At 43.0% G+C, this 27040-nt stretch overlaps 1 protein-coding gene across 5 annotated transcripts in view; it reads right to left on the bottom strand.

The window, feature by feature from the left end:
* LOC109895298 (serine/threonine-protein kinase BRSK2-like) overlaps positions 1 to 27040 on the bottom strand; it is a 173983-nt gene that overhangs the window by 37107 nt on the left and 109836 nt on the right. For all 5 annotated transcript variants that reach the window (XM_031830565.1, XM_031830561.1, XM_031830562.1 and 2 more), the window contains exons 3-6: positions 15558 to 15643; positions 13514 to 13654; positions 13045 to 13161; positions 4515 to 4548 (exon numbers count right to left, since the gene is read on the bottom strand). In XM_031830565.1, the coding sequence (XP_031686425.1) occupies positions 4515 to 4548; positions 13045 to 13161; positions 13514 to 13654; positions 15558 to 15643 (378 nt within the window). The remainder of the gene's footprint in view (positions 1 to 4514; positions 4549 to 13044; positions 13162 to 13513; positions 13655 to 15557; positions 15644 to 27040) is intronic.

Here is a 27040-nt window from a genome sequence, read left to right as displayed (position 1 = left end):
TAAAGCAGGAAGGACCAGTGACACGGTCAATAAAAAAGTGGTCAGATGAAGCAGATGCTAAGCTACTGGAATATATTCTGGGATTCTTCCGATGGCATTGAGGCGTACACCACATCAATCACTGGCTTCATCAATAAGTGCATCGATGACGTCGTCCCCACAGTCACTGTACGTAAAGACCCCAACCAGAAGCCATGGATTACAGACAACATCTGCACTGAACTAAAGGGTAGAGCTGCCGCTTTCAAGGAGTGGGACTCTAACTCGGAAGCTTATAAGAAATCCCGCTATGCCCTCCGACGAACAGGCAAAGCGTCAATACAGGACTAAGATTGAATTGTACTACACCGGCTCCAACGCTCGTTGGATGTGGCAGGGCTTGCAAACTATTACAGACTACAAAGAGAAGTACAGCAGCGAGCTGCCCAGTGATACGAGCCTACCAGACAAGCTAAATTACTTCTATGCTCGCTTTGAGGCAAGTAACTGTCACGTTCTGACCTTTATTTCCTTTGTTTTGTATTTATTTAGTATGGTCAGGGCGTGTGTTGGGTGGGCAGTCTGTTTGTTTTTCTAGGTTTTGGGTATTTCTATGTTTTGGCCTAGTATGGTTCTCAATCAGAGGCAGGTGTCATTAGTTGTCTCTGATTGAGAATCATACTTAGGTAGCCTGGGTTTCACTGTGTGTTTGTGGGTGATTGTTCCTGTCTCTGTGTTTGCACCAGATAGGACTGTTTAGGTTTTCGCACATGTATTGTTTTGTTAGTTATTTCATGTCTAGTTCCTTTATTAAAGAACATGAATAACCACCACGCTGCATTTTGGTCCGCTTCTCCTTCACCACAGGAAAACCCTTACAGTAACACTGAAACATGGTTGAGATCTTCAGCTGTTCTGGAAGACTGTGTGATCCCACTCTCCGCAGCCGATGTGGGTGAAACCTTTTAAACAGGTACACATTCACAAGGCCACAGGGCCAGACGGATTACCAGGACGTGTACTCTGAGCATATGCTGACCAACTGGCAAGTGTCTTCACTGCCATTTTCAACCTCTCCCTGACTGTAATACCAACATGTTTCAAGCAGACCAGCAGAGTCCCTGTACCCAAGGACACTAAGGTAAACTGCCTCACATCTGTAGCCATGAAGTGCATTGAAAGTCTGGTTTATTATTATCAACACCATTATCCCAGAAACCGTAGACCCACTCCAATTTGCGTACCGCCCCAACAGATCCACAGAAAATGCAATCTCTATTGCACTCCACACTGCCCTTTTTTACCTGGACAAAAGGAACACGTATGTGAGAATGCTATTCATTGACTACAGCTCAGCGTTCAACACAATGGTGCCCACGAAGCTCATCACTAAGCTAAGGACCCTGGGACTAAAAATCTCCCTCTGCAACTGGATCCTGAACTTCCTGACAGGCTGCCCCCAGGTGGTAAGGGTAGGTAACAACACATCCACCACACTGATCCACAACACGGGGGCCCCTCAGGGGTGCATGCTCAGTCCCGTCCTGTACTCCCTGTTCAATCATGACTGCACGGACAGGCACGACTCCAACACCATCATCAAGTTTGCTGATGACACAACAGTGGTAGGCCTGATCACCGACAACGATGAGACAGCCTATAGGGAGGAGGTCAGAGACCTGGCCATGTGGTGCCAGGACAACAACCTCTCCCTCAATGTGATCAAGACAAAGAAGATGATTGTGGGCTACAGGAAAAGGAGGACCGAGCACGCCTCCATTCACATCGACGGGCTGTAGTGGAGCAGGTTGAGAGCTTAAATTTCCTTGGTGTCCACATCAACAGCAAACTATCATGGTCCAAACACACCAAGACAGTCGTGAAGAGGGCACGACACAGCCTATTCCTCCTCAGGAGACTGAAAAGATTTGGCATGGGAGGGTAGTGCTTACAGCCCAGAACATCCCTGGGCCAATCCTGACATCCAGGACCTCTATACCAGGCGGTGTCAGAGGAAGGCCCTAGAAATTGTCAAAGACTCAAGACATCCTAGTCATAGACTGTCCTCTCTTTGGCAAGTGGTACCGGAGCAACCAGCCATAAGACTGCTGAACAGCTAATCGAATGGCGACCCAGACTATTTCCAGTGTCTACAGTATACATAGTATGTACAGTATGTAGAGTTAAAGTGACTATCTCAATTACCTCTACTAACATTTGCCCCCACGCATTGACTCTGTACCGGTACCCCCTGTATATAGCCTCACTATTGTTATTTTAGTGCTGTTCTTGAATTATTTGTTACTTTTATTTGTACATTTTTACTTATCTATTTTTCACTTTACATGTATTTTTCTTAAAACTGCATTGTTGGTTAAGGACTTGAAAGTAAGCATTTCACTTTAAGGTCTACCACAACTGTTGTATTCCCGCGCATGTGACAAATAACATTTGATTTGATTTGACACCGTCCCAACCGTCCAACAAAACCCTTACTTGCAGGATCCTTCTTGACAATGCAAGGTAAGGTAACTGAGCTAAACGACTACCGCCCCGTAGCACTCACTTCCGTCATCATGAAGTGCTTTGAGAGACTAGTCAAGGACCATATCACCTCCACCCTACCTGACACCCTAGACCCACTCCAATTTGCTTACTGCCCAAATAGGTCCACAGACGATGCAATCTCAATCACACTGCCCTAACCCATCTGGACAAGAGGAATACCTATGTGAGAATGCTGTTCATCGACTCCAGCTCGGCATTTAACACCATAGTGCCCTCCAAGCTCGTCATCAGGCTCGAGACCCTGGGTCTCGACCCCGCCCTGTGCAACTGGGTATTGGACTTCCTGACGGGCCGCTCCCAGGTGGTGAGGGTAGGCAACAACATTTCCACCCCGCTGATCCTCAACACTGGGGCCCCACAAGGGTGCGTTCTGAGCCCTCTCCTGTACTCCCTGTTCACCCACGACTGCGTGGCCACGCACGCCTCCAACTCAATCATCAAGTTTGCGGACGACACAACAGTGGTAGGCTTGATTACCAACAACGATGAGACGGCCTACAGGGAGGAGGTGAGGGCCCTCGGAGTGTGATGTCAGGAAAATAACCTCACACTCAACGTCAACAAAACTAAGGAGATGATTGTGGACTTCAGGAAACAGCAGAGGGAACACCCCCCTATCCACATTGATGGAACAGTAGTGGAGAGGGTAGTAAGTTTTAAGTTCCTCGGCGTACACATCACAGACAAACTGAATTGGTCCACCCACACAGACAGCATCGTGAAAAAGGCGCAGCAGCGCCTCTTCAACCTCAGGAGGCTGAAGAAATTTGGCTTGTCACCAAAAGCACAAACTTCTACAGATGCACAATCGAGAGCATCCTGTCGGGCTGTATCACCGCCTGGTACGGCAACTGCTCCGCCCACAACCGTAAGGCTCTCCAGAGGGTAGTGAGGTCTGCACAACGCATCACCGGGGGCAAACTACCTGCCCTCCAGGACACCTACACCACCCGATGTCACAGGAAGGCCATAAAGATCATCAAGGACAACAACCACCCGAGCCACTGCCTGTTCACCCTGCTATCATCCAGAAGGCGAGGTCAGTACAGGTGCATCAAAGCTGGGACCGAGAGACTGAAAAACAGCTTCTATCTCAAGGCCATCAGACTGTTAAACAGCCACCACTAACATTGAGTGGCTGCTGCCAACACACTGACTCAACTCCAGCCACTTTAATAATGGGAATTGATGGGAAATGATGTAAAATATATCACTAGCCACTTTAAACAATGCTACTTAATATAATGTTTACATACCCTACATTATTCATCTCATATGTATATGTATATACTGTACTCTATATCATCTACTGCATCTTTATGTAATACATGTATCACTAGCCACTTTAACTATGCCACTTTGTTTACATACTCATCTCATATGTATATACTGCACTCAATACCATCTACTGTATCTTGCCTATGCCGCTCTGTACCATCACTCACTCATATATCTTTATGTACATATTCTTTATCCCCTTACACTTGTGTCTATAAGGTAGTATTTTTGGAATTGTTAGCTAGATTACTTGTTGGTTATTATTGCATTGTCGGAACTAGAAGCACAAGCATTTCGCTACACTCGCATTAACACCTGCTAACCATGTGTATGTGACAAATACAATTTGATTTGATTTGATTTGCACACATCCACACGGCATACACCTGATTCACAGCTGCACTGCTTATATCAGACGACTTGTGATGACACAACACGTGGCTCTGTGGCATTGCCACAGCCCGAGGGGCGAAGGGCTGAGAGACAGTTCATTGTATACAGAGCTGAGAGTAGAGCATTATAAAGTGAATGGTTAGAGGGGCTAAAGGGGCTCGTTTTGCGATGCCATTATGGGAGGGAGAGAGAGAGAGAGAAAAGAGAGAGAAAAGAGAGAGAAAAAAGAGAAATACAGCACCGAGAAATAGAGAGTGAGAGAGAGAGAGAGAGAGGTGGTGAGCGAGTGCACTTACCCTTATGACCTCTGGGCAGGCATAGTGAGGAGATCTGTCAAGAGAGATACGCACAACAGCTTTACACAAGGCAATGCACACACACTGTGTTTTATATACACAAACACACATCCAATAAAACACAGTTACCAGAACACGTGCACACACATTGCATGAAGTCACAAATGCATACTCTGCTGCAAATGTCCCAAATAGGTGGAAGGAATATACAAACACTTAGGTTGGAGTCATTAAAACTTGTTTTTCAACCACTCCACAAATTTCTTGTTAACAAACTATGACTTTGGAAAGTCAGTTAGAACATCAACTTTGTGCATGACACAAGTAACTATTGTTTACAGACAGATTATTTCACTTATAATTCACTTTATCACAATTCCAGTGGGTCAGAAGTTTACATACACCAAGTTGACTGTGGCTTTAAACAGCTTGGAAAATTCCAGAAAATTATGTTGTGGCTTTAGAAGCTTCTGATAGGCTAATTGACATCATTTGATGTACCTGTTGATGTATTTCAAGGCCTACCTTCAAACTCAGTGCCTCTTTGCTTGACATCATGGGAAAATCAAAAGAAATCAGCCAAGACCTCAGAAAAACATGGTACACCTCCACAAGTCAAGTTCATCCTTGGGAGCAATTTCCAAACGCCTGAAGGTACCACGTTCATCTGTACAAACAATAGTACACAAGCTTAAACACCATGGGACCACACAGCTGTCATAACGCTCAGGAAGGAGACGCTTAGTCTCCTAGAAATGAATGTACATTGGTGCGAAAAGTGCAAATCAATCCCAGAACAACAGCAAAGGACCTTGTGAAGATGCTGGAGGAAATAGATACAAAGATATCTATATCCACAGTAAAACGAGTCCTATATCGAAATAGCCTGAAAGGCCGCTCTGCAAGGAACAAGCCACTGCTCCAAAACCACCATAAAGAAGCAAGACGATGGTTTGCAAATGCACATGGATACAAAGATCGTACTTTTTGGAAAAATGTCCTCTGGTCTGATGAAACAAAAATAAAACTCTTTGGCATTAATGGCCATCGTTATGTTTGGAGGAAAAAAAGGGAAGCTTGCATGCCGAAGAACACCATCCCAACCGTGAAGCACGGGGGTGGCAGCATCATGTTGTGGGGGTGCTTGCTGCAGGAGGTACTGGTGCACTTTACAAAATAGATGACGTCATGAGGAAGGAAAATTATGTGGATATATTGAAGCAACATCTCAAGACATCAGTCAGGAAGTTAAAGCTTGGTCGAAAATGGGTCTTCCAAATGGACAATGACCCTAAGCATACATCCAAAGTTGTGGCAAAATAGCTTAAGGACAACAAAGTCAAGGTATTGGAGTGGCCATCACAAAGCCCTGACCTCAATCCCATAGAAAATTTGTGTGCAGAACTGAAAAAGCGTGTGCAAGGAGGCCTACAAACCTGACTCAGTAACACCAGCTCTGACAGGAGGAATGGGCCAAAATTCACCCAATTTATAGGCAATGCTACCAAATACAAATTGAGTGTATGTAAACGTCTGACCCACTGGGAATGTGATGAAAGAAATAAAAGCTGAAATAAATAATTCTCTCTACTATTATTCTGACATTTCACATTCTTAAAAGAAAGTGGTGATCCTAACTGACCTAAGGCAGGGAATTTTTACTAGGATTAAATAAATATCAGGAATTGTGAAAAACTGAGTTTAAATGCATTTGTCTAAGGTATATGTAAACTTCCGACTTCAACTGTACCACCTATTGAAGAGCTGATTCAGCTCTATTAGCAGAAGCACACACTTAACCAGATAAACAAACATCTTATGGAACAGCGGGGACTGTGAAGAGACACACACACACAGGTACAGACACACGCACTCTACACACATGTACATTGTATTATTGTTGTATGGTGGTATTATACATGTTCTATTGAAGATATGTAGTGGTGTAATAATGTTATATGATGTCTTTTGTTTTATGTGTAATGTAAGTGACTTAATGTGTTTGGACTCCATGAAGAATGCTGCTGACCTAATAAATACAAATACAAATGCACTATGATAAGTTCAGATAAGTTCATTGTTTAGTCAGCTACAGAACTAAATAGAATTTTGGACTGCCCAAATGCATCTCAGCCACTGTCTTGTGCTTTGATTATGTGTACACGCTGTGCTGAGCATACATTGTGTAAAAGATGAACCGACACGACTGAGTGTACTGAATTCTATGCAGGACCTATGCACCTTGTCATAATGTAATTGTCATGCGACTTAAATAACTGTTTTGAACATACCCTGTGATTTGAACATACTTTACTGTATATTTGCGTTTTGCGTTCTTAGTTAGTAGGAAGATCATTCATGAATAGGAATGATCCTTTAGAAGAGGTACGACAGCGGTGTGATTGTTATTGTATCAACACATGGCTGTGTGATTAACACTGGATGTACACTCCCTCCTTGTCCTTCCCTTCCTCTCATCAATCTTACCATCTAACATTACATACTCCTGCATTTCTATTACACGTGCAAGCAGTGTGTGTATTAAGTATCTGGTCCGTTTGTGTTCTGTGTACTGTGTTATTCATTAAATAAAGACACAGTTACTTTGACACACTGACAAGAGTGTTTCCGTGTGTCTGCCTTCTCCTCAATGCAACACACACGCAAGGAGACACACACACATGTACATTCTGTAAACACGAGCTTCCTGATTGCCAGTCAAATTGAATTATGGTAATATATGCAAAACCAGTCAATTTGCCCTAGTCAAACAGAGCACTGTCAGAGCACACAAACCCACAAATAATTATAAACCAACACTTTTTTTAACACATTGTTTAGAGCAACTTGTCCTTAGTTGTCTCTAAACGATATTTAATGCTCAATGTTTTTTACATTAGGTACGTTAAATGAAGGATTCCTCAATTTGTCCATGTAAAATACAGTCTTTTTATCTGATAAAGATAATATTTCATAATATGTTTATGAACGTTGGTCTGAGGGCAAAGGAGAGAAGGATCTATCACTCTGTGAGAGTGATATTATACGTCTATGAAGCAAGGATAAAAGTTTAGATGTTTCCATTGTCATCATGCCACCTTTTAGGGTATGCAATCGTTATTTCTATATTCAGCTAATTATAAACTGTACCGGTAACTGCCAAAACAATGGAAACACTTGAGAAAATGAGGGATACAAACTATATAATAAATAATTAATAATAATTTAGTGTGTACTTATATTTGTCCTATCTTACACATGCACAAGTGTTAATTAGAAATTTGTTTTTTTTTGCATATCCCAACTCCCCCTGAGACACCCTCAGATGGTCGTCTTGAAGACCCAACACTAGGCAACACAGTGACTAGGGTCTGGTTTCAATGATGGACTATTTTGACATAGAGGAACTGAAGCAGATAGAGTAGTGGCATATGGCAGTGATATAGTTCCTGTATGCCAAAAGAGTCCATGATTGAAACCAGACCCTAGTCACTGTGTTGCCTAGGGTCAGATTTTTTAAACTTTTCAGGAGAATGGGGTCATGGCCAGGGTCTGCTATTATCAGCAGCGACCCTGGAGCAAATAAGGCTAAGTGCCTTGCTCAAGGGCACATCGGCAGACTGCCGATGTGTCCACCCGGGAATCGAACTACCAACATTTCGGTTAATGGCCCAACACTCCAACCGTTGGGCTACCTGCTACCCACAAAAGAATGCTAGGAGCTGAGATTGAACCCATGGTCTATGGAGCAGGAGCTCTCTGCTTAGACCACTGCGCCATCTGTCCATTGAAAGCAGGTGCTTTAGTAAAAGTAGGGCACGAGTAGATGAGCATGAAAACGATGTAAACCATATGCTATATTAGTCACCAGGTCTCATTCCAATTGAACGCTTATTGGAGATTCTGGAGCAGCGCCTGAGACAGCAGTTTCCACCACCATCTACAAAATATGAAATTATGGAATTTCTCGTGGAAGAATGGTGTCACATCCCTCCAATAGAGTTCCTAGACACTTGTAGCATCTATACCAAGGTGCTTGAAGTTCTGGCTGGTGGTGGCCCAACGCCCCATTAAGACAATACTTTTGGCGTTTCCTGTATTTTGGCAGTTACCTGTGTATGTGCGGTGATTTGAGAGTAAAGTTCCAACCCTTGCAACTACCCTTGCATTTGGACCCATGTGACCCTACAAAAAAACATGCATGAGTCACTGTGACAACAGGGCACAAGAAACGAAAAAGGCATAATTATACAACCACAAATTGGGCCTTAAGGTCAGAGACGTGACATGGCCATCGCCTGAATTCAGTGTCTATAAATGGACACCTTGGAACACAAAGTCACACAGTGTCCAACGTGCTTGTCAGATGCACGACTTTGCCTGAGAAAACACAGCAGACATGTTTTTTTTAAATTGTTTTTTGGCTGTTTATTTGTGTTGAGTCATGGCCTAGTTGTGTTTGTGCGTATGAAATGTTGACAAAAAGCTAAGCCCTCGGCAGAGTTCACCTGGGTTAGCATGTTAGCCTGTAATGCCAATTTCCTGCTCTTATCTCCTCTGTCACATTGTGCTGGGCCACATTGTCAGTCTTCCAGATGATGATGGACAGTGATTTAGCATTGCTACATTGGCTAATCTGTAAAGATGCAGGGTAGGCTATACTGGTCCTGGTTATCTGGGCTGTAAATCTTACTGACCATGCACACACACACACACACACACACACACACACACACACACACACACACACACACACACACACACACACACACACACACACACACACGGAGACACGGACACACACACGGACACACACACACGGACACACATACGCAGGTGCAAACAAACACAACGATGCTGTTATACACACACATGGCTTTAGGACTATCTAGGGATTGGACACGCACACAAACACTAGTGGTGCGAGGGTCAAGTTGTAAGCTACAGTCAGAAACAACTAAATTATTTTTTGACATGGGGGTGCAGGATTTCTTTTGCCTGATTTAGATATGTTTCTGACATTTTGGTAGGCTATTTGTTAGTCAACTCGTCTATAATTGTATACATGCAGCTTCCCTTCTGCCATTATATGTTTCCCTAAATGAATCCCTTGCTCACCAAAATAAAGTTATAAGTCGATAGAATGAATGAATGCTTCAATCTAGTTGACATCGGTAATGTTCTCTGTTATCTCTGCTTCTTTCGCAGGGCAAAGACATTTAGGGACCGAGGAGACAATGCAATACCATTTTTTTAAGGAATGATTTTCTATGCAAAATGTCCAAATGACTGACATCAGTTGGACCAGTTGTAAAATAGATAGTTGTGAAAATGACCCAACATGTTTCTGATTTGAGTTCTGCATGGATGCATATTTTATGTGGTTGAAATACTATCAGCTTTTAGAATGCTGATAAAGACAGCCTAATGTCTATAGAGGTGCTATCTAACTGTGCATTGACATCCTCCCAAGATGCAGAAAATAAAACTGCGTTGCTACAGATGCTGTTTTGATACCCGTGCCGGCCGCGACCGAGGACCCATGAAAAAACAGAAATAAATAAAACTGTCTTTATTTACAAATTAGTATCTCTCACCCCCTGTTCAAGAATGGCCTTTTTCTCGCTCACTTTAGGTTATTTGAAAACAAAATCATCTCCAAAATATCATTATTTTTTTAAACAAAGTCATTATTGTTATCATTATTAATTAATTTGGTATTATATAAAAGCCTCTTTAGATATTCTCACAGATATTCTCACAGATCAGATTTGCCCTAATGAAATGCCCTAACTAATGTCCCTTAAATATTCATTTATAATCCTCCAATCCTCTAAATGTAATTAAGCAATAGGATTTGAAGCAATAGTCCGCGTATGGTAAACTATTTCAGCACCGTTTCACACTGCTCTGAGACAAGCATGGGGGCTGGTCTTGATAAATCAATGAGATTTTTATTTTCACTGAATCTCCATTTAGATATTGGTTAGACTACAATTAGGGTGTGGAAATGTTATGTTCTTAGTACTGTAACCTATTCCCAACCGTCACGTTGAACAGCGCCATATTTTCTGAGGGTTTTTCATGGAATAGAACCACCATAATATTATTCAAATGAGTTAAGCTACATTTCTTAAAACCAATCCCATAAACTATGTTCTTACAAAAAAAGTTACAAATTATCTAGTACAGTCAATATTTAAGACTATCAAATGCTTCTCAAAGATGCCCTCCGGTGGTCAAACTACCACTAAATAGCATTAATGGCAACAGTGGCTGACAATTAAATAACGTGCCATACATGCTGACCACACTGCTCCTGTAGCGTGCACGAGCACTGCAAAATAAATGTACACATACAGTACATGTTATTCAATCATAGCACCCACACTCCTCCCGCGCACCAACAAGCATCTGCGTTGCAAGGCGTTACAATAGAAGTCTGTTCTATTTGTGATGCTGAACGCGGTGCAAGTCTTGCCTCTCTTATCTCCTCATTGGCTTATAGAAGCAGATTCCCACGTGCCATCTGCTCATTGGTTATACCCACGCTTGTGATTGAAAGATGAACTTCGGTCGGTCGGTCATGGTAAAACACCTTTTATTATTAAAGTTAGATGCCAATTGCTATATAAAATCCAAAGAAGAAAAAGCCTGGAAGGAGGAGAGATGACTAGAAATTATTCGGTTGACCGTTTTATGCGTGGATTAATTGTCGGAGTAGAAGACCTTGTGCATTTCAGGTAAAATAACAACTCAGTGTTTATATCCCAGGACAAATTAGCTAGCAACAGCAAGCTAGTTAACTAGGACAAATTAGCTAGCAACTGCAAGCTAGCTAAATTTCCATACATGTTTAATGCTTTTCGACCTGTCCTCAAATAAATATAATTGGTTCAGAGTTTCTTTTGATATTTCAAACTGCGTGTCGTGATCGCGTTTGATGTGGGGGACAAAATGAATTTGCTCACGCACGTGCCCGGTTTGTGTAAGGTGATAGAATTCTGCAGCCCGCAAAGTGTGCTGCAGTATGATGCAACTTTTAAAGGAAGAACCACTGTACAGTATTTCTCCACTCCTGTTCACGGGTCAAAATGTTGCCTAAATTTGATGCAGCCTATCATTTAGAAATCCCTAATTCTGCAGGAGTTAATATCAAGGCTATGTGAGAGGTTAAAGAGCTGTAGTTATGTCCAGATTTCAGTTTCCATTTAACTAATCTAAATACCAGGCTACAGTTCCCTTGACGTGCCACAGGCCTATTTGAAGTCCCCGTTTTGTGACTGTCGAATTTGTGTAGTCTTAACCAGTTGGATTTAGGGGGCGCTATTTTAATTTTTGGATGAAAAACGTTCCCGTTTTAAACAAGATATTTTGTCATGAAAAGATGCTCGACTATTTGGAAAGAAGACACTCTGACGTTTCCAAAACTGCAAAGATATTGTCTGTGAGTGCCACAGAACAGATGTTACAGGCGAAACCCAGATAAAAATCCAACCAGGAAGTGCCGCATTTTTTAAAACCGCCTCATGCCAATGACTCCTTATATGGCTGTGAATGAGCTACGAATGAGCTTACATTTTCCACGTGTCTACAGCATTGTGACGTCTTTTTAGGCATTTCCCTTGAAGAATGGCTGTAAGGGACCATATATGGCATGTGGTCACATGGTGTCTCCCGCAGAAAACCTTGCGTAAAATACTGAGGTAGCCATTTTCTTATGAGAAACCAACTGCCTCGACAGATATATTATACCAACTGCCTCGACGAATATATTTGTTAAAAACACCTTAAGGATGGATCCTAGACAACGTTTGCCGTGTTTCTGTCGATATTATGTAGCTAATTTTGAAAAAAGTTTGGCGTTATAGTTGTAGCATTTTTCAGTCGATTTGGGAGCTTTTTCGCCTACAAAAATAATCTTTTTGGAAAAAAGGAACATTTGCTATCTAACTGGGAGTGAAAGCATCCTGAGTGAAAGCATCCGAAGAGTTTCAAAGGTAAATTATTTAATTTGGTTGCTTTTCTTATTTTTGTGAAAATGTTGCCTGCTGCCAGCAGAGCCTAGCATAGCATTATGCCATGATAAACTTACACAAATGCTTGTCTAGCGTTGGCTGTAACGCATATTTTGAAAATCTGAGACGACAGATTAATAAAAGGCTAAGCTTGTGTTTGAATATATTTATTTAATTTCATTTGCGATTTTCATGAATAGGAAAAGTTTATAGGGTATTTATGTCCGTTGCGTTATGCTAATGCATTTGAGGCTATGATTACGCTCCCGGATACGGGTTTGCTCGTCGCAAAAGGTTAACAATCATCACACACTGATCTCATTCTCTTTGACCATTTCACCAAATCTTTCCCAAACATTACTTTTCTGCCCCCTTCCTTCTCTTTTTTTTGCCCCCTTCCTTCGCCAATGTAGCCTATAGTTATAAATTGCACAAGAATGATACATTACGCACTCGCACACACACGCGCACACGCACGAGAACACACACACACACACACACAGTTGGCTCACCCGCAGCTGGTCTCCAGCAGACTATCCCCGACCTGCAGAGACGCCATGCCAAAGTCTGCTATCCTGATGTTGTTCTTCTCATCTAACAACAGGTTCTCTGGCTTCAGATCTCTGTGACTGTGGAGAGGAGGAGGGAAGGAGGGAGAGAAGGAAAGGGTGAGGGAGAGGGAAAGAGAGAGAAAAACATAATTTACCCAAGTACCAAGCAGAGGTGAAAACAAGAAAACCTGACAGTCTAACAGGACTGGAATTATGCATTTCCCAGGAATGTTGTCCAGGAAATCTCTATAAAAATATACACATTATACTATCATTTCCTTTGATGAGACGCTAATGTTTCCGCTTTCCAATAGTCCAGTGTCAGGAGCAGGTCTAGGCAGGGATACTGTGAAAATCACTCTGTGATAACTGCTGATGTAAAACTGATGCATTTGATTGATTTTGATGGATTGATTGATTAATGACTCACCATATGGAGTGACTGTGGCAGAAATCCAGAGCTGAGATGATCTGTCTGAAGAACTTCCTGGCCTCCTTGGGCGTTAACCTTCCCTTCTTGACCAGGTAGTCAAACAGCTCTCCGCCTGACACGTGCTCTAGCACCAGATACCTGGGGAGGGAGGGAACCACACACGTTAGATACACAGACTAGAGCTTTATATTATATATATATTACATCATATCTCTATAGTAGGTGTCCAGGCACGACTCCAATACCGTCATTAAGTTTGCCGACGACACAACAACAACAGTAGGCCTGATCACTGACAACGATGAGACAGCCTATAGAGAGGAGGTCAGAGACCTGGCCGTGTGGTGCCAGGATAACAACCTCTCCTTCAATGTGATCAAGACAAAGGAGATGATTGTGGACTACAGGAAAAGGAGGACCCAGCATGCCCCATTCTCATCGACGGGGCTGGAGTGGAGAAGGTTGAGAGCTTCAAGTTCCTTGGTGTCCACATCACCAACAAACTATCATGGTCCAAACACACCAATTGTGAAGAGGGCACGACAAAGCCTATTCCCCCTCAGGAGACTGAAAAGATTTGGCATGGGTCCTCAGATCCTCAAAAAATTATTACAGCTGCACCATCGAGAGCATTCTGACTGGTTGCATCACTGCCTGGTATGGCAACTGCTCGGCCTCTGACCAGGCAGTGATGTAGATCGTATGGCCCAGTACACCTATACTAGGCGATGTCAGAGGAAGGCCCTAAAAATGGTCAAAGACTCCAGCCACCCTAGTCATAGACTGTTCTCTCTGCTACACTACCGCATGGCAAGCGATACCGGAGCACCAAGTCTAGGTCCAAAAGGCTTCTTACCAGCTCGACTAACCTGTGCCCCGCACATTGACTGCACCCTTGTATACAGCCTCGCTACTGTTATTTTACTGCTGCTCTTTAACTATTTATTTGTTATTTTTTACTCAACACTTATTTTTCTTAAAACGGCATTGTTGGTTAAGGGCTTGGAAGTAAGCATTTCACTGTGTTCGGCGCATGTGACGAATACAATTTAATTTGATGCGTCTCTGGATAGGTATTACAAAGTTAGTTTACAAGATCCAGGACTGCTTGTAGTAAAGGCCAGGAACAGCTAGCCTCAAGCTGGCACAAGCTGACTACACATTTACATTATATTGACATTTTAGTCATTTAATGGGGCACACCCAATCATTAATTAATGTTGATCCTGAAACCACTGCTTTTAGTGCACCCTCAAGTGTTAATATGTATTTCTAACATTTGGAGCATTGGTCTTCGATCCATAGAAGTTCCTCTCCTCTATAGTTGTATCTACAGCGGTTGCTACTGTGAGAGTATATGTGGTAACTCTTGTGGTACTTTCTGCGGTAGCTACTGTGCTAGATCTGTGAGAAAGCACTGAAGACACACTGTGGTATCCCTACTGTGGCAGGATACTCCACATTCTCACAACCCCCCTCTCTCCCACTCACAACACTTCCTGATTTATTAGCAGATTAAGGGACCTGTCAACGCTAGTTAAATTAGGAACACATTCACACATGATTTGTGAGTGGGAAAATGTATCCGAGGCAAACACTTTGCGTCCGTGTCGGCGATTCGTCTGTGTCATCGGAATATTAGGGAAACAAATTCCCACACCAGTCGTCGCTGGCGACTTTAACAATTATTGAATAGTGCATTAAGCAGAGCCATTGGAGCAGGGACACAGGAAAGATTAATACATAGGATAACATATGGATCTACATTAAACCCACAGGCTTCTGAATAGGCAGCTAAAACTGAGGGAGACCCAATGAAACATTACATGCCAGTGTTAGAATGGCCCTGGAAAATACATTTCTCAAGTGATTTTCAGCTTGTATTTCTTGTTTGCTCAAGTGATTTTCAGCCTGCCTTGCTTGTTTGCTAGCGTGTTGCTATGCATTGGTGCTTCTCCAAATATGCAATTTAACAGTTTAAGGGAAGCACATTTGTTACAGCGCTTCAGTGAACCAAATAGTTTTTGGAAAGGACACTTACAAATATTTCTTGTTTTCGTAGACGTCGTGCAACTTTAAAACGTGAGGGTGCTCTATGAGCTTCAGAATGGCTATCTCTCGCTCCACCTGCAGAAAGAGAAAAAAAGAGAGAAAATGAGGAGAAATGAATAATATTAGTGTGTGATTCAAAGTACTTATGGAATACCTTAATGGCCCTAAAAAAATGTTTTTAAACTGCATAGCTCCTAGATGGATGTAATGCAAGTACTGACTATCCATGAGATCTTTAACATTGGAGCCCACTCAACAAAAACTATTTGGTGCTAGGGCCTGAACAATGAAGAGGAGAACGTGCAGACACAAAGAGAGAGCATAGAGGAATGGAAGGAGAGAGTACATAGGAGAAAAATAAAGACAGAGACAGCGAGACGTGGTGGGAATAAGAGACTGACTGGCAGTGCCAGAGCCCATGTCTAGCCTGGCAGCTTGGGTCCATGCCAGGGCCCGCGGGAACAGCGACATGGCTACCACTTGTTAAGGTCCTGCTCCTGCCACAACGCAACCACACACCAGCAAATTTAACTCATTAATCACACACTGGTATCTGATATTACTCTATCGTAATACACCACGACACAGCAGATAGGTGGGGACATTTCAACTACATGTTTTCACACTGTGGAAAAGGTAAAAAGGTACAGAACCTCCACCTGATAATGTGGTAACATTTTCCAATGGACCTTGGGCTAAACTTGAGGTAGGTTTATTGATGTGATAGAAAGGTACAGTACATATGTTCCTTGCATAGAACATTGGGTTATTTTGGCCACACACCATGTGACTCACAAATACTGTGTGGTCTGTACAGCTACTACAGACATTTGTGTCATGTTCTTTCACAAACAGTACGCCTACATAGTCACAGAAAGAAAAAAAAACATAATGACAAGACACATTAGTGACCAATAATAAAAATGTCAACTGCATTTTTTTTAGCCTCCAAACATCCAGACAAAACAGCTACTGTTTGTGTACCATTTGTGCCATGAACAGTTAGCCCGTACTGACATCATCATGAATGTCGTGTGGCAGCCTCCATTTTGTGTGATACTGTCAAAGTCAATATTCAAGATTCAAACCAATGTGAAAACTCCTACTTTGAGATATCACATTACAGGGGTAATGGCAACTCAATGCGTAGTACACTTCATGCTTATAAACATAGATCGACATTTGCTAACTATTAAATGACCTAAACAGTACATGAGTTAGATGAATATGTTAGTATGTTGCAGTAGCTGCAGAATGACCAAATCTACCTACAAGATGCCAAGTGCAAACCTCAGGAGGATAGACATACACATGCACACAGACACACATACAGCACCCCCCCCCCCTCCCCTTCCCCGTGCCCCCTCCCCACCAACAGCACCTCCAGTCCAGAAAGCTGAGCTGGATTTACAGAATGCTAGCAGTATAAATGCCAGCTCAGTGAAAACATGAGGGGTGAAGCTGGACAGCTGGCCACGGTTTCGCTCAATAAATCTCACTCTAATTGCTTTATTAAAGGGTCTGTCTTGTTAGCCAAAGACACAGGTACCATAAACCATAAATACAGACAATAAACACAATGCATTCACAATTATCTACACACGTTAGCATTTACAGTACAGTAGAGATTGCATCTACATTTCTATAATATTTAGCTGGGTTTGGCAAATAACTGGTATTTCATGTTCATATTGCAAAACTGGTGCCGTCCAATCCCTCTTCAAATGTCAGTAAAGAACACCTAAAGTCATCAGTATTGAATTGAATAAGTGTTATTAACGTCATTAATCAGTAACCAGTGGAGTGGTATCAGTGGGAATACCTGCTCCAGCTAATCAAACTAACCCTGTGTTAATTCTGTACTGAATGTCCTATTGACTGGACTTCTCATTGGCTGATCATTAGTGCTGTTCCTGCACTATTAGGCTATGATGTTGGAACACACAAAGGTTATCTGATACGTTAGTGTAGCAGAGGTGGTTCAGTGAACTACACAATTGTGTGATTATTAACCTTGTCTGAGCTCTGGAGACTTGTGTTAGCTGCCAGAGTTGGGATTTAACTCAATGGTTCTAAGAAAGTCTTCATGTTTGGAGGCACAGGGTTCAACACCCAGTAGGTCATACTAGCCTGGCATCAGAACGCATGAGAGTTGCTTGAGAGTTTGTGGAACATCTGGATGCACAGAGAGGACTAAACATTGCTGCCTGTTGCACCATGACCCATGGCCTCTTGACCCAGTGAGCCAATTAGCCAATTAGCTATCATGAAATCATGGTGTGCATGCATGATTCTAAAGTTGGGTTCTATGCAGATTTGGTGGCACACATACACACACAGTAATACGTTGCCATGACTACATGTGAGAATCACAATGGGTCAGATCAGCTTGGCAATGGCTGACAATCACCAGACCCTCACCCACCAGCAAAGGCGGGGAGGAAGGAACGGCGGGGGTTTTGAGACCTCACACCCGGTCGTAAATTAAGCAGGAGAGAACTCTCTCTTGGCTCTTCAGTATCAACCAAAATAATAACTTTGTCTCCAGAAGACTTTTGCCAACAAAACTCTAATGTCCAAAAGTGGATAATGAAACAATAATTCTTACATGGGGAATGTGGGAAATGGTCAGTGGGTAGATGTAGAAAACTAATGTCATATTTTTTATGTTTGTCTTTTTGTGATGTTATTAAAAACTGTATGAACCAAATACTGTAACTTAGGAAGGAAACTGTCAAGTTTTCATCCACTCTGATGTGAAATTAATATGAATAATGATGACAGTATTTCTGTTAAGATATGAATCTCTTTTGGTTGTCTAATGAGATAATGGTTTTTGATGTCCTTTGCACATTAAGTAGCCATGCCCTGAGTGAGGTCAGAGAGCTTGTCAGCGTGATGGAACTGTCCTTTCTGACCAGAGTGCTTATAAGGACTGGCTAAGAATGAACATATCAGACCAGAAAGACGTGAGACCATGGTCCACACATTGAAATGGTTACAACTTAACCTCAACATGAGGTGAAGAAGATAAACTCACCAGACTAGACCAAGTCATTGCCAGTTTGTAGCTGCGTGTGTAAAGTGGTTTGGAACATTGACTTGACCCGAGGAAGAGGAGAAGAAGACTCCCCTCTCAGACAATCAATGGTATGGCTAAGTAGCTGTTCTTAGGAAACAGCCCATTGGAGACCAGACAACTAAGAAGAAGGACATCTGGCCTCCCGGGGGGCGCAGTGGTCTAAGGCACTGCATCGCAGTGCTAGTTGTGCCACCAGAGATTCTGGGTTCGAGCCCAGGCTCTGTCGCAGCTGGCCGTGACCGGAAGGCCCATGGGGCGACACACAATTGGTCCAGCGTCGTCCGGGTTAGGGAGGGTTTGGCCGGCAGGGATATCCTTGTCTCATTGTGCACTAGCGACTCCTGTGGCGGGCCGGGCGCAGTGCACGCTGACCAGGTCGCCAGGTGTACAGTGTTTCCTCCGACACATTGGTGCGGCTGGCTTCCGGGTTGGATGTGCATTGTGTCAAGAAGCAGTTTGGCTTGGTTGGGTTGTGTTTCGGAGGACGCATGGCTCTCGACCTTCGCCTCTTGAGTCCGTACGGGAGCTGCAGCGACGAGACAAGACTGTAACTCCTACCAATTGGTCACCACGAAATTGAGTAAAAGAAAAGGACATTGTGACCTCTGGTTGACAATTAGAGCATGTACAAGTAGCCCACAGGAAAGGCTAACCGAAACAACTTTCCGAGAGGGCTTGGTTCCGACCGAGATAAACGACGAACGAACGGCATTCAACACGTAAATACATTCATTATTTTCTTAGTCCAAATGAGTGGCGGTTCGTGGGCAAGGTATATGATTAATGTGAGGACAGTCCTAAAATCTATCCATGATAAATGTCCCTTTTCCTCTATCAGTCTATTTTCCCACCCCCTTCTCCATCTCTGTGTAATAAGCCATCATATCTTGTCAGTCTACTAGGGACCATTGTCGTTATTATTTAGTTAGCTAGTAAATAATTAAACCAATTTGTGTAGTACTGAATAATGCTCAAAGCTGGGGTTCTTGCGTAACCAAGAAGGTTATGACTGTTCAGAATGATGTGAGGTAATGATTAATTAGTGACTGTTATTGATATATAACTTATAACTTGTAATGGCCCATGGGTCCTAACTGTCATAGGTCAGCTGTGAGCTGCTGCAAGGTGATGTGTCCCAATGTAGTCCTTAAGTGCTATTTCTCTTAAGTACCTAATTGTCCTGAAATCCTCATGTGAGTGTGCCATTGTCCTCCCCATGTTGTATGTTTATCCTGCTCTGATATCTTGCAGCAGATCTATCCTGTACTCTGTTTTCATACCCACTTTACCTTTCCTAATGACAGTGTGCCAGAACTTTACCCACATACCAACAAAGGGGCACTGACACACCCACAGGGAAAGGGGGAAAAGGTAGAGGGGTGAAAGCCAGACAAGACGAGAGGCGAGGGAAGAGGGTTAGGAACTAGGAAAGTGAGGCACAGGGGACAGAAGCAACCACAAAAACGTAATTATATTCCCATCAAAGCCCCCAATCTTCAAAGGTTCAGTCACTGGGATCGGGGCTGGAGCCTTGGAGCAGAGGGAAATAAATAATGAAACCCTTTAAGCTTTGGGCCAGTGGCTGGCCCCACCAAGCCCTCTGCCATGCCAGCTTCCCCCTTTTTGCCTTCCTTCTCTCTGCCTTCTCTCACAGACAGGGAATGAAGGAAGGAGGAAGGGAGAGAGAGATTCAGAGAGAGAGTGATAGACAGAGGGAAGGAGAGCGAGGGACTGAGCGATAGTTTCTTGTTTACAGCAGCACTCAAAATAAAAATGTTTCCTTTTCAATTTCCTCCTGTCCCTTTCTCTGTCTGTCTGTCTCTCTCTAACTTTTCTCTTATTCTCTTATTTCTCTCTTTCACACACTCTGGCTCTCTCTCAGATGTGCTATGCTATCAAGGCCTTAACAACAGGCATGCTAATGCTAGGTGCTAGTAACGTTTATCTGTTTACAACCGGATTGCTAACGCTAGGTGCTAGCGACATTGCTATGTTTACGGCAGGGATTTGAATGATAGGTGCAAGCATCAGCGATGAGGATAGTGTACACCTGAAGCCACGTAAGCTCACACTTTCACACACTCTCTCATGTCCTGTGGGAATCAACATTTAGAACGCATTTCCATACCATGAAGAAGTTCACAAGAAATGTGCAGCCATATATGCATAGAAAATATGTATTAGACACACATCTATGAATATCCATGCCACACCAGTATGCACGCAGCACGTGTGCACACACACACTCACTCACACCCACTCACAGACATAAAATACAATTGACACTGTACAGTAAGTGTGTGTGCATGTCCGTGTTCCTGTGCCCACACCTGTGTGGAACATCAATGGACATCCACACCTCTGTGTATGTTCTAACCCCACAGCTTGTGTCACTGATGAAGTGAAGCGTCATTATACAACAAGATTTGTCCAGGGGGGCACGGTTTTTGAAACGGTTGAAACGGAATTTTAACCCGCAATTTTCTGAGTCGTAGCTCGCGGTTTAAGCCCTTCCTCTATCCCAATCCACAATGCCCTAACGAGTGTCTACTAGATGGTAACAAGCACTCGCATTGCACCTAGTGGATGATATTCACATTTCATGCACAAGACATCTCCCGAAGTCCTGGGGACCTGGAAAAACGCCTAATACCGCAGTGGATGTTGGTGTTACCTGGCTACAGTATAGTACCGCTATATTCATAGAGCAGAGTAGGAAGTTCTTCTATGGAGTGAGATTAGATGATTGTAAATGTATAGAACAGTTATGTTGTATAATTTGCAATGATTTTGAGTCTAATCTCACTCGATATTCTTAGTCTAAATGCCAGGGATGACATCATTATCTCAGAAGGGTGCTGGTGATGATGTTAGGTGGTGAACTCTGTCTCTGCAACATCTCATCTCCTCCGATCTCTAAATGTCAAGTCTCTGGTGCTCAGACTGTCTTCAGCTGTTACACACACACCCTCAATCTAGGATCACACACACACACACACACACACACACACACACACACACACACACACACACACACACACACACACACACACACACACACACACACACACACACACACACACACACACACACACACAGTTGATTATTCTTGGTCAGGGTTGCCAGATTGAATGATTCCAGTAAACAGGACTGATTATCCAGACCATTTCCCGAGGGAAACCCACCCTGCCAAACCCCCCACTTTTCCCACAGACAGACTCAAGGTCAACTGACATACTACTACCAATGACAAAAAAATCATCCAAATTGCAGCTGTAATGGCTAGATTAACTTGGCTATCATTAGAGAAGGGCGGTTCCCAGATCATAAATGAAAATTCCAAAATCGATTTAAAAGGCTTGTATGGAAGTATAGAGGACGATTAGGGGTTAAAACGTGAGAGAATTATAAATATAATTTATAAATCCAGCACAGTGGGTTTGAAATTGCTAATAAACAAACACGTGAACTGTAATTGTCCAAATTATATGCGGGGTTGGTATGGTTCTGAACACTCCTGTCAAGTCAATTATGGAAAACAAAGGGAATGCGGATCCGGAGATAAGAGCATGAAAGGGCGGAATGGAGTAGTGAAGGGGAGAGAAGCATGGAGATGAATCCTATTCCTTTGCTGTCATATCAAATAAGCCCTCGTCCCTTCCCCCATCATCCACCCTGCCATCTCCTTGGATCAGTGACACACTCACCCATGTACAAGGTAAACAACCCCCGCCCACCCCCTACCCTATCATAGAGATGGAGACAGACAACGCAATTTATTACGCTCAATTATTCCACATATGGTGTGTTAATGTGTAGTAATAAAGTGTTGAGGAGTGGGGCGATGGGGGAAGAGACGGTCACACAACAGACCTTAGAGAAATTAGGTGAGACAACTTGTCAGGTCCACAGCTGCTCCTGTAGGCTCCTGAGAGAATGTGTGTGTGTGTCATACATAATGGTGTCTTTGAATAAAACCAGCCGTGGTATATTTCATACACCATGGTGCGTGTGTACAGTATAGTGTAACATCTGATGAAAATGATCATGTATTTTCACTGTTCAGTACCAAGACTAACTCCCACAAGAAGATTTATTGTGCAGTAAGAAGCTTCTACCATTCATATCCGATCAAATCAAATGTTATTGGTCACATACACATATTTAGCAGATGTAACAAAATGCTTGTGTTCCCAGTTCCAACAGTGCAGTAGAATCTAACAATTTATAACAATACACACAAATCTAAAGGTAAAAGAATGGAATTAAGAAATATATAAATATTAGGACGAGCTTCACCGGGGTCTACGGGGGGCTCTGATATTCCTGTCATTTGTGGGGGGGGGGGGGGGTAAGTTAGAGGAGCTCCTGGTGGGGCTAGGGATGGGCTGAGGGCTCCGGCTCAAAATGGGAAACAGCCATCAACCACTATAATCGGAAGCTCCGTAGTTAGATTGGTGGAAGTCCGAAATACACGTACACTTTGTTTTGCTGGAGCTAGGGTATTGGATTTATCAGAAGTCATGCCCACCACCAACAAACAGATTCCTGCTCTGAAAACAGTTGTGTTGCATATTGGGTCTCATGATATTATGCGTGTGAGTTCTGTGTGAGTTATGCGTGTGAGTTCTGTGAGTTCTAGCCATCTCTAGTCTCTTCAGCAGTGGTTAATGCATGTCCTTCGTTGACAATTTTGACTCCTGGAATAGGCCTGGCTACTTTGTGGAAGACAGAATTCACCTAGGTGAAAATGGCTACTGGCTATTGTCATCAAACATTGGAAAGGTTCTTGGTCAACTAAATTGATGTGAGGACAATATTAGCATTACATGTAAGTCCGTTTTTACCATCTCCTCTTTGGTCATTGTGAGAGTTCCACATGTCGTATCTGAAAGTGGTGACATGCCTAATGGTGCTAACCGGAGAAATGTAATTGCTAATTCCTGTCACGCCTGCTCCCACTCTCCCTCCCTGGAGCGCGAAGGTGCCAGGCTCCCCAGCATTACGCACTCCTGCCACCATCAGTACGCACACCTGCCTTTCCCCGTCACGCGCATCAGCGTATTATTGGACCTCACCTGGACTCAATCACCTGTTTATTACCTCCTCTATATTTGTCAGTTCCCCATCTCTATTCCCCGCTGCTGCATTAATTGTCATTTGACCTTGTGTACCCGTGTGCTGATGCTGCTCCTGTCTTGTTCTGTCTATTTCTAATTAAATGTCAACTCCCCGTACCTGCTTCTCGGCTCCAGCGTTGGTCCTTACAATTCCTACTTTGTTTTCTTTTCCTACTAGGTATATTCCAATCTTTGACTCTACTGTTGTGCTGAAATCGCAAAAGTAATCTGACGCATTGAAACTCTGTGTGATTTTAAATGCAGAAAATGTTTGACATTATTACATCTGTACATTCGTAGTTTATAACCTAAAATAGATAATGTCAAGATCTGGGCCTCTAAGGCAGACCGTGATACATATTTTTTAAATCTAAAACCTGGTTAACTGATAAAATCCTGGACTCAGAGGTTGCCATGGATGGTTACAATGTGTTTAGGGCTGATAGGAAAGTCAACGGTGGTAGTGTTCCTATTTACACAAATAATCATCTTTCTGTGTCTCTGTTAAAGGCTACCTCCAGTCCTAAACAATTTGAATTGAGTCTTCAGTTGGGCTCAAACTCAACAATACCAGTTATAGGAATCTATCATCCACCCTCCGCCAAGAACGACGTCACTGATTTAAATGCCCTTTTTACTACCCCAGAGGTGTTGACGCAGGATGCTGACTGTTTAAAGGATTTTTGTACTAATCTATTTGACACAGCTGATTACAAAGCCTACTCGTCCAAACTTAAAGGACCCTACGAAATCGACTTTGATTGACCTCATACTTACAAATAAAAATCTAATCCAATTTTATTGGACACATACACGTGTTTAGCAGATGTTATTGAGGGTGTAGCGAAATGTTTGTGAATATATTAAGAATATATAAATATTTGGACGAGCAATGTCCGCGACATGGTTGGTTTTCTATTTATAATCCGTGATTGTCATTAGACCCTGCCACATACGTCTCATGTCTGAGCCGTTGAATTGCGATTGATAGAACTTCGGTAACGTTTTCCTCAAATTTGCTTTGTTCAAATCCCCAGCTACAATAAATGCGGCCTCAGGATATGTGGTTTCCAGTTGCATAAAGTCCAGTGTCGTTCCTTCAGGGCTATCGTGGTATAGGCTTGAGGGGGAATATACACGGCTGTGACTAAAACTGACGAGAATTCTCCTGGGAGGTATAGTACGGTCAACATTTTACTGTGAGGTATTCTAGGTCGGTTGAACAAAAGGACTTGCGTTTCTGTATTTTAACACGATCACACCATGAGTAGTTAATCATGAAACATACACCACCGTCTTTCTTCTTACCGGAGAGTTCTTTACGCCTGTCTGTGCAATGTACTGAGAACCCAGATGGCTGTATGGACGGGGACAGTATATCTCGAGATAGCCATGACGTCTCTCTGGAAGGAGATCCTCACCTTACTTTATTGTCCAGAGACTGAACATTAGCGAGTAATATACTTGGAAGCGGTGGTTGGTGTGCACGCCGCTCGAGTCGGACTAGAAGTCCACTCCGAATACCTCTTCTCCGCCGGTGGCATCTAGGAGCAGCCTCTGGGATAAGTTCAATTTCCCTGGGGGGTATGAACAAAGGATCCAATTGGGGAAAGTCGTATTCCTGGTCGTAATGCTGGTGAGTTACCGCCTCTCTGATATCCAAAAGTTATTTCTGCCTGTATGTAATAACACTAAAAACATTCTGGGCTAATAATGTAAGAAATAACACACAAAAAAACTAAATACTGCAAAGTTGCAGAGGAGCAGAGCTTCCATGTCTGTCGGTACCATGTCTCTCACCATTATAATCAGTTGTTATAAAATAATGTGCCACTCAGGCTGATAAGATGTGATTGGTGGACTATAGTAGGCCTAGTCCCAGTCCCAGCATCTCAGGCTCTGATTGGTTGAGACGGCCTGTGGATTCCAGAGGGAATTGTGGGTAGTGTAGTTGGCTGTGGATGAATGTAGTACATGATTGGGCTAATCAGTGCTAACGAGACGGAGCGCGTCAAAGGCGCAAGTGGCATCCCCCTGTGAGGAGTATGAGAGTGTGTGTGTGTGTGAGTGTGTATGTGTGTGTGTGTGTGTTTGTGTGTCATGCGTCATACCCATTTCTTTAGAGGAGCTGAAGGAGTGCAGATGTTCTCTCTTCCCCTCTCGCTGCATCCTTCCCTCTTTCTTTCCCTATTCCCTCAATCCCTTGTCCCTCTCTTTCCCCTCTCTCTCTATCATTAGTCGAACAGACTGTTAGTATTCAGTGAAAACAGAATCATCTAAGAATCAGAGACAGCATGAGAGAGTCATCATTTTATACACATATATATATATATATATATATATATATATATATATATATATATATATATATTTGGAGGATCTAAGTCCACAACAATGCTCAAACTGCACCAGGAGACCACTTTTGAGGTCTGGAAAAAAATGTAAGAAATGTAGATTTTGGGGTGTAGTTACCCTTTAATGCAGGTGGAACCAGCAAGAGACCGTTGGTTAGCGATGTTTCTGTAGCACTCATGTAATTGCAAAGCTTTCAAAACAAAATGCCCACTGGATTGATGCACCTCATCATGATATCATTCTGCCAGGTCGGCATAGGCTACTTGATCCCATTCAAAGATACTAGTCAAATCCCTGGTAATAATGTTTTAATAAAGCACTGCTGTTTTTACAGTCACTTCCATTACCACCAATGATCTCACTTATCTCATGGATTTAGCTACTGTCTCTATGCATTAACTCTGAGGGATTAACACATGTTCATTGTCACCAACACAAAGTCATTAAGAAAAAAATCCACATGCAAAACTAGACACAGATATGCAAAACCATTCACAATGCACTCTCATACGCATCTAAACAATTAGATAGATGTGTACGAGAGTGCAGTGTGAATGGTTTTGCATATCTGTGTCTAGTTTTGCATAACGGTAGGCATAATGCAGATCTACACAAAACTCTCTCTCTCTCTCACACGCACGTGCACACGCACGTGCACACGCGCACACACGCACACACACGCACACACACACACACGCACACACTGCAATCAGTGTCTCACATATGTTAATTGATTGGTAATGTGTAGGCTCTTCCTCTCTACCACTAGCAGTGTTCTGAGCACTGGGATCAATGGGAAATTCTTACACAGGAAGTCTGTAATCTCCCTAACACAGCCCACCAACTCCCTACGCATGAAATGTGCATGTGCGCACGCACACACACACACACACACACACACACACACACACACAC

This window comes from Oncorhynchus kisutch, linkage group LG8 (assembly GCF_002021735.2).
Source record: "Oncorhynchus kisutch isolate 150728-3 linkage group LG8, Okis_V2, whole genome shotgun sequence".
Classification (NCBI taxonomy): domain Eukaryota; kingdom Metazoa; phylum Chordata; class Actinopteri; order Salmoniformes; family Salmonidae; genus Oncorhynchus; species Oncorhynchus kisutch.
This window is presented reverse-complemented; position numbering and strand designations above follow the sequence as displayed.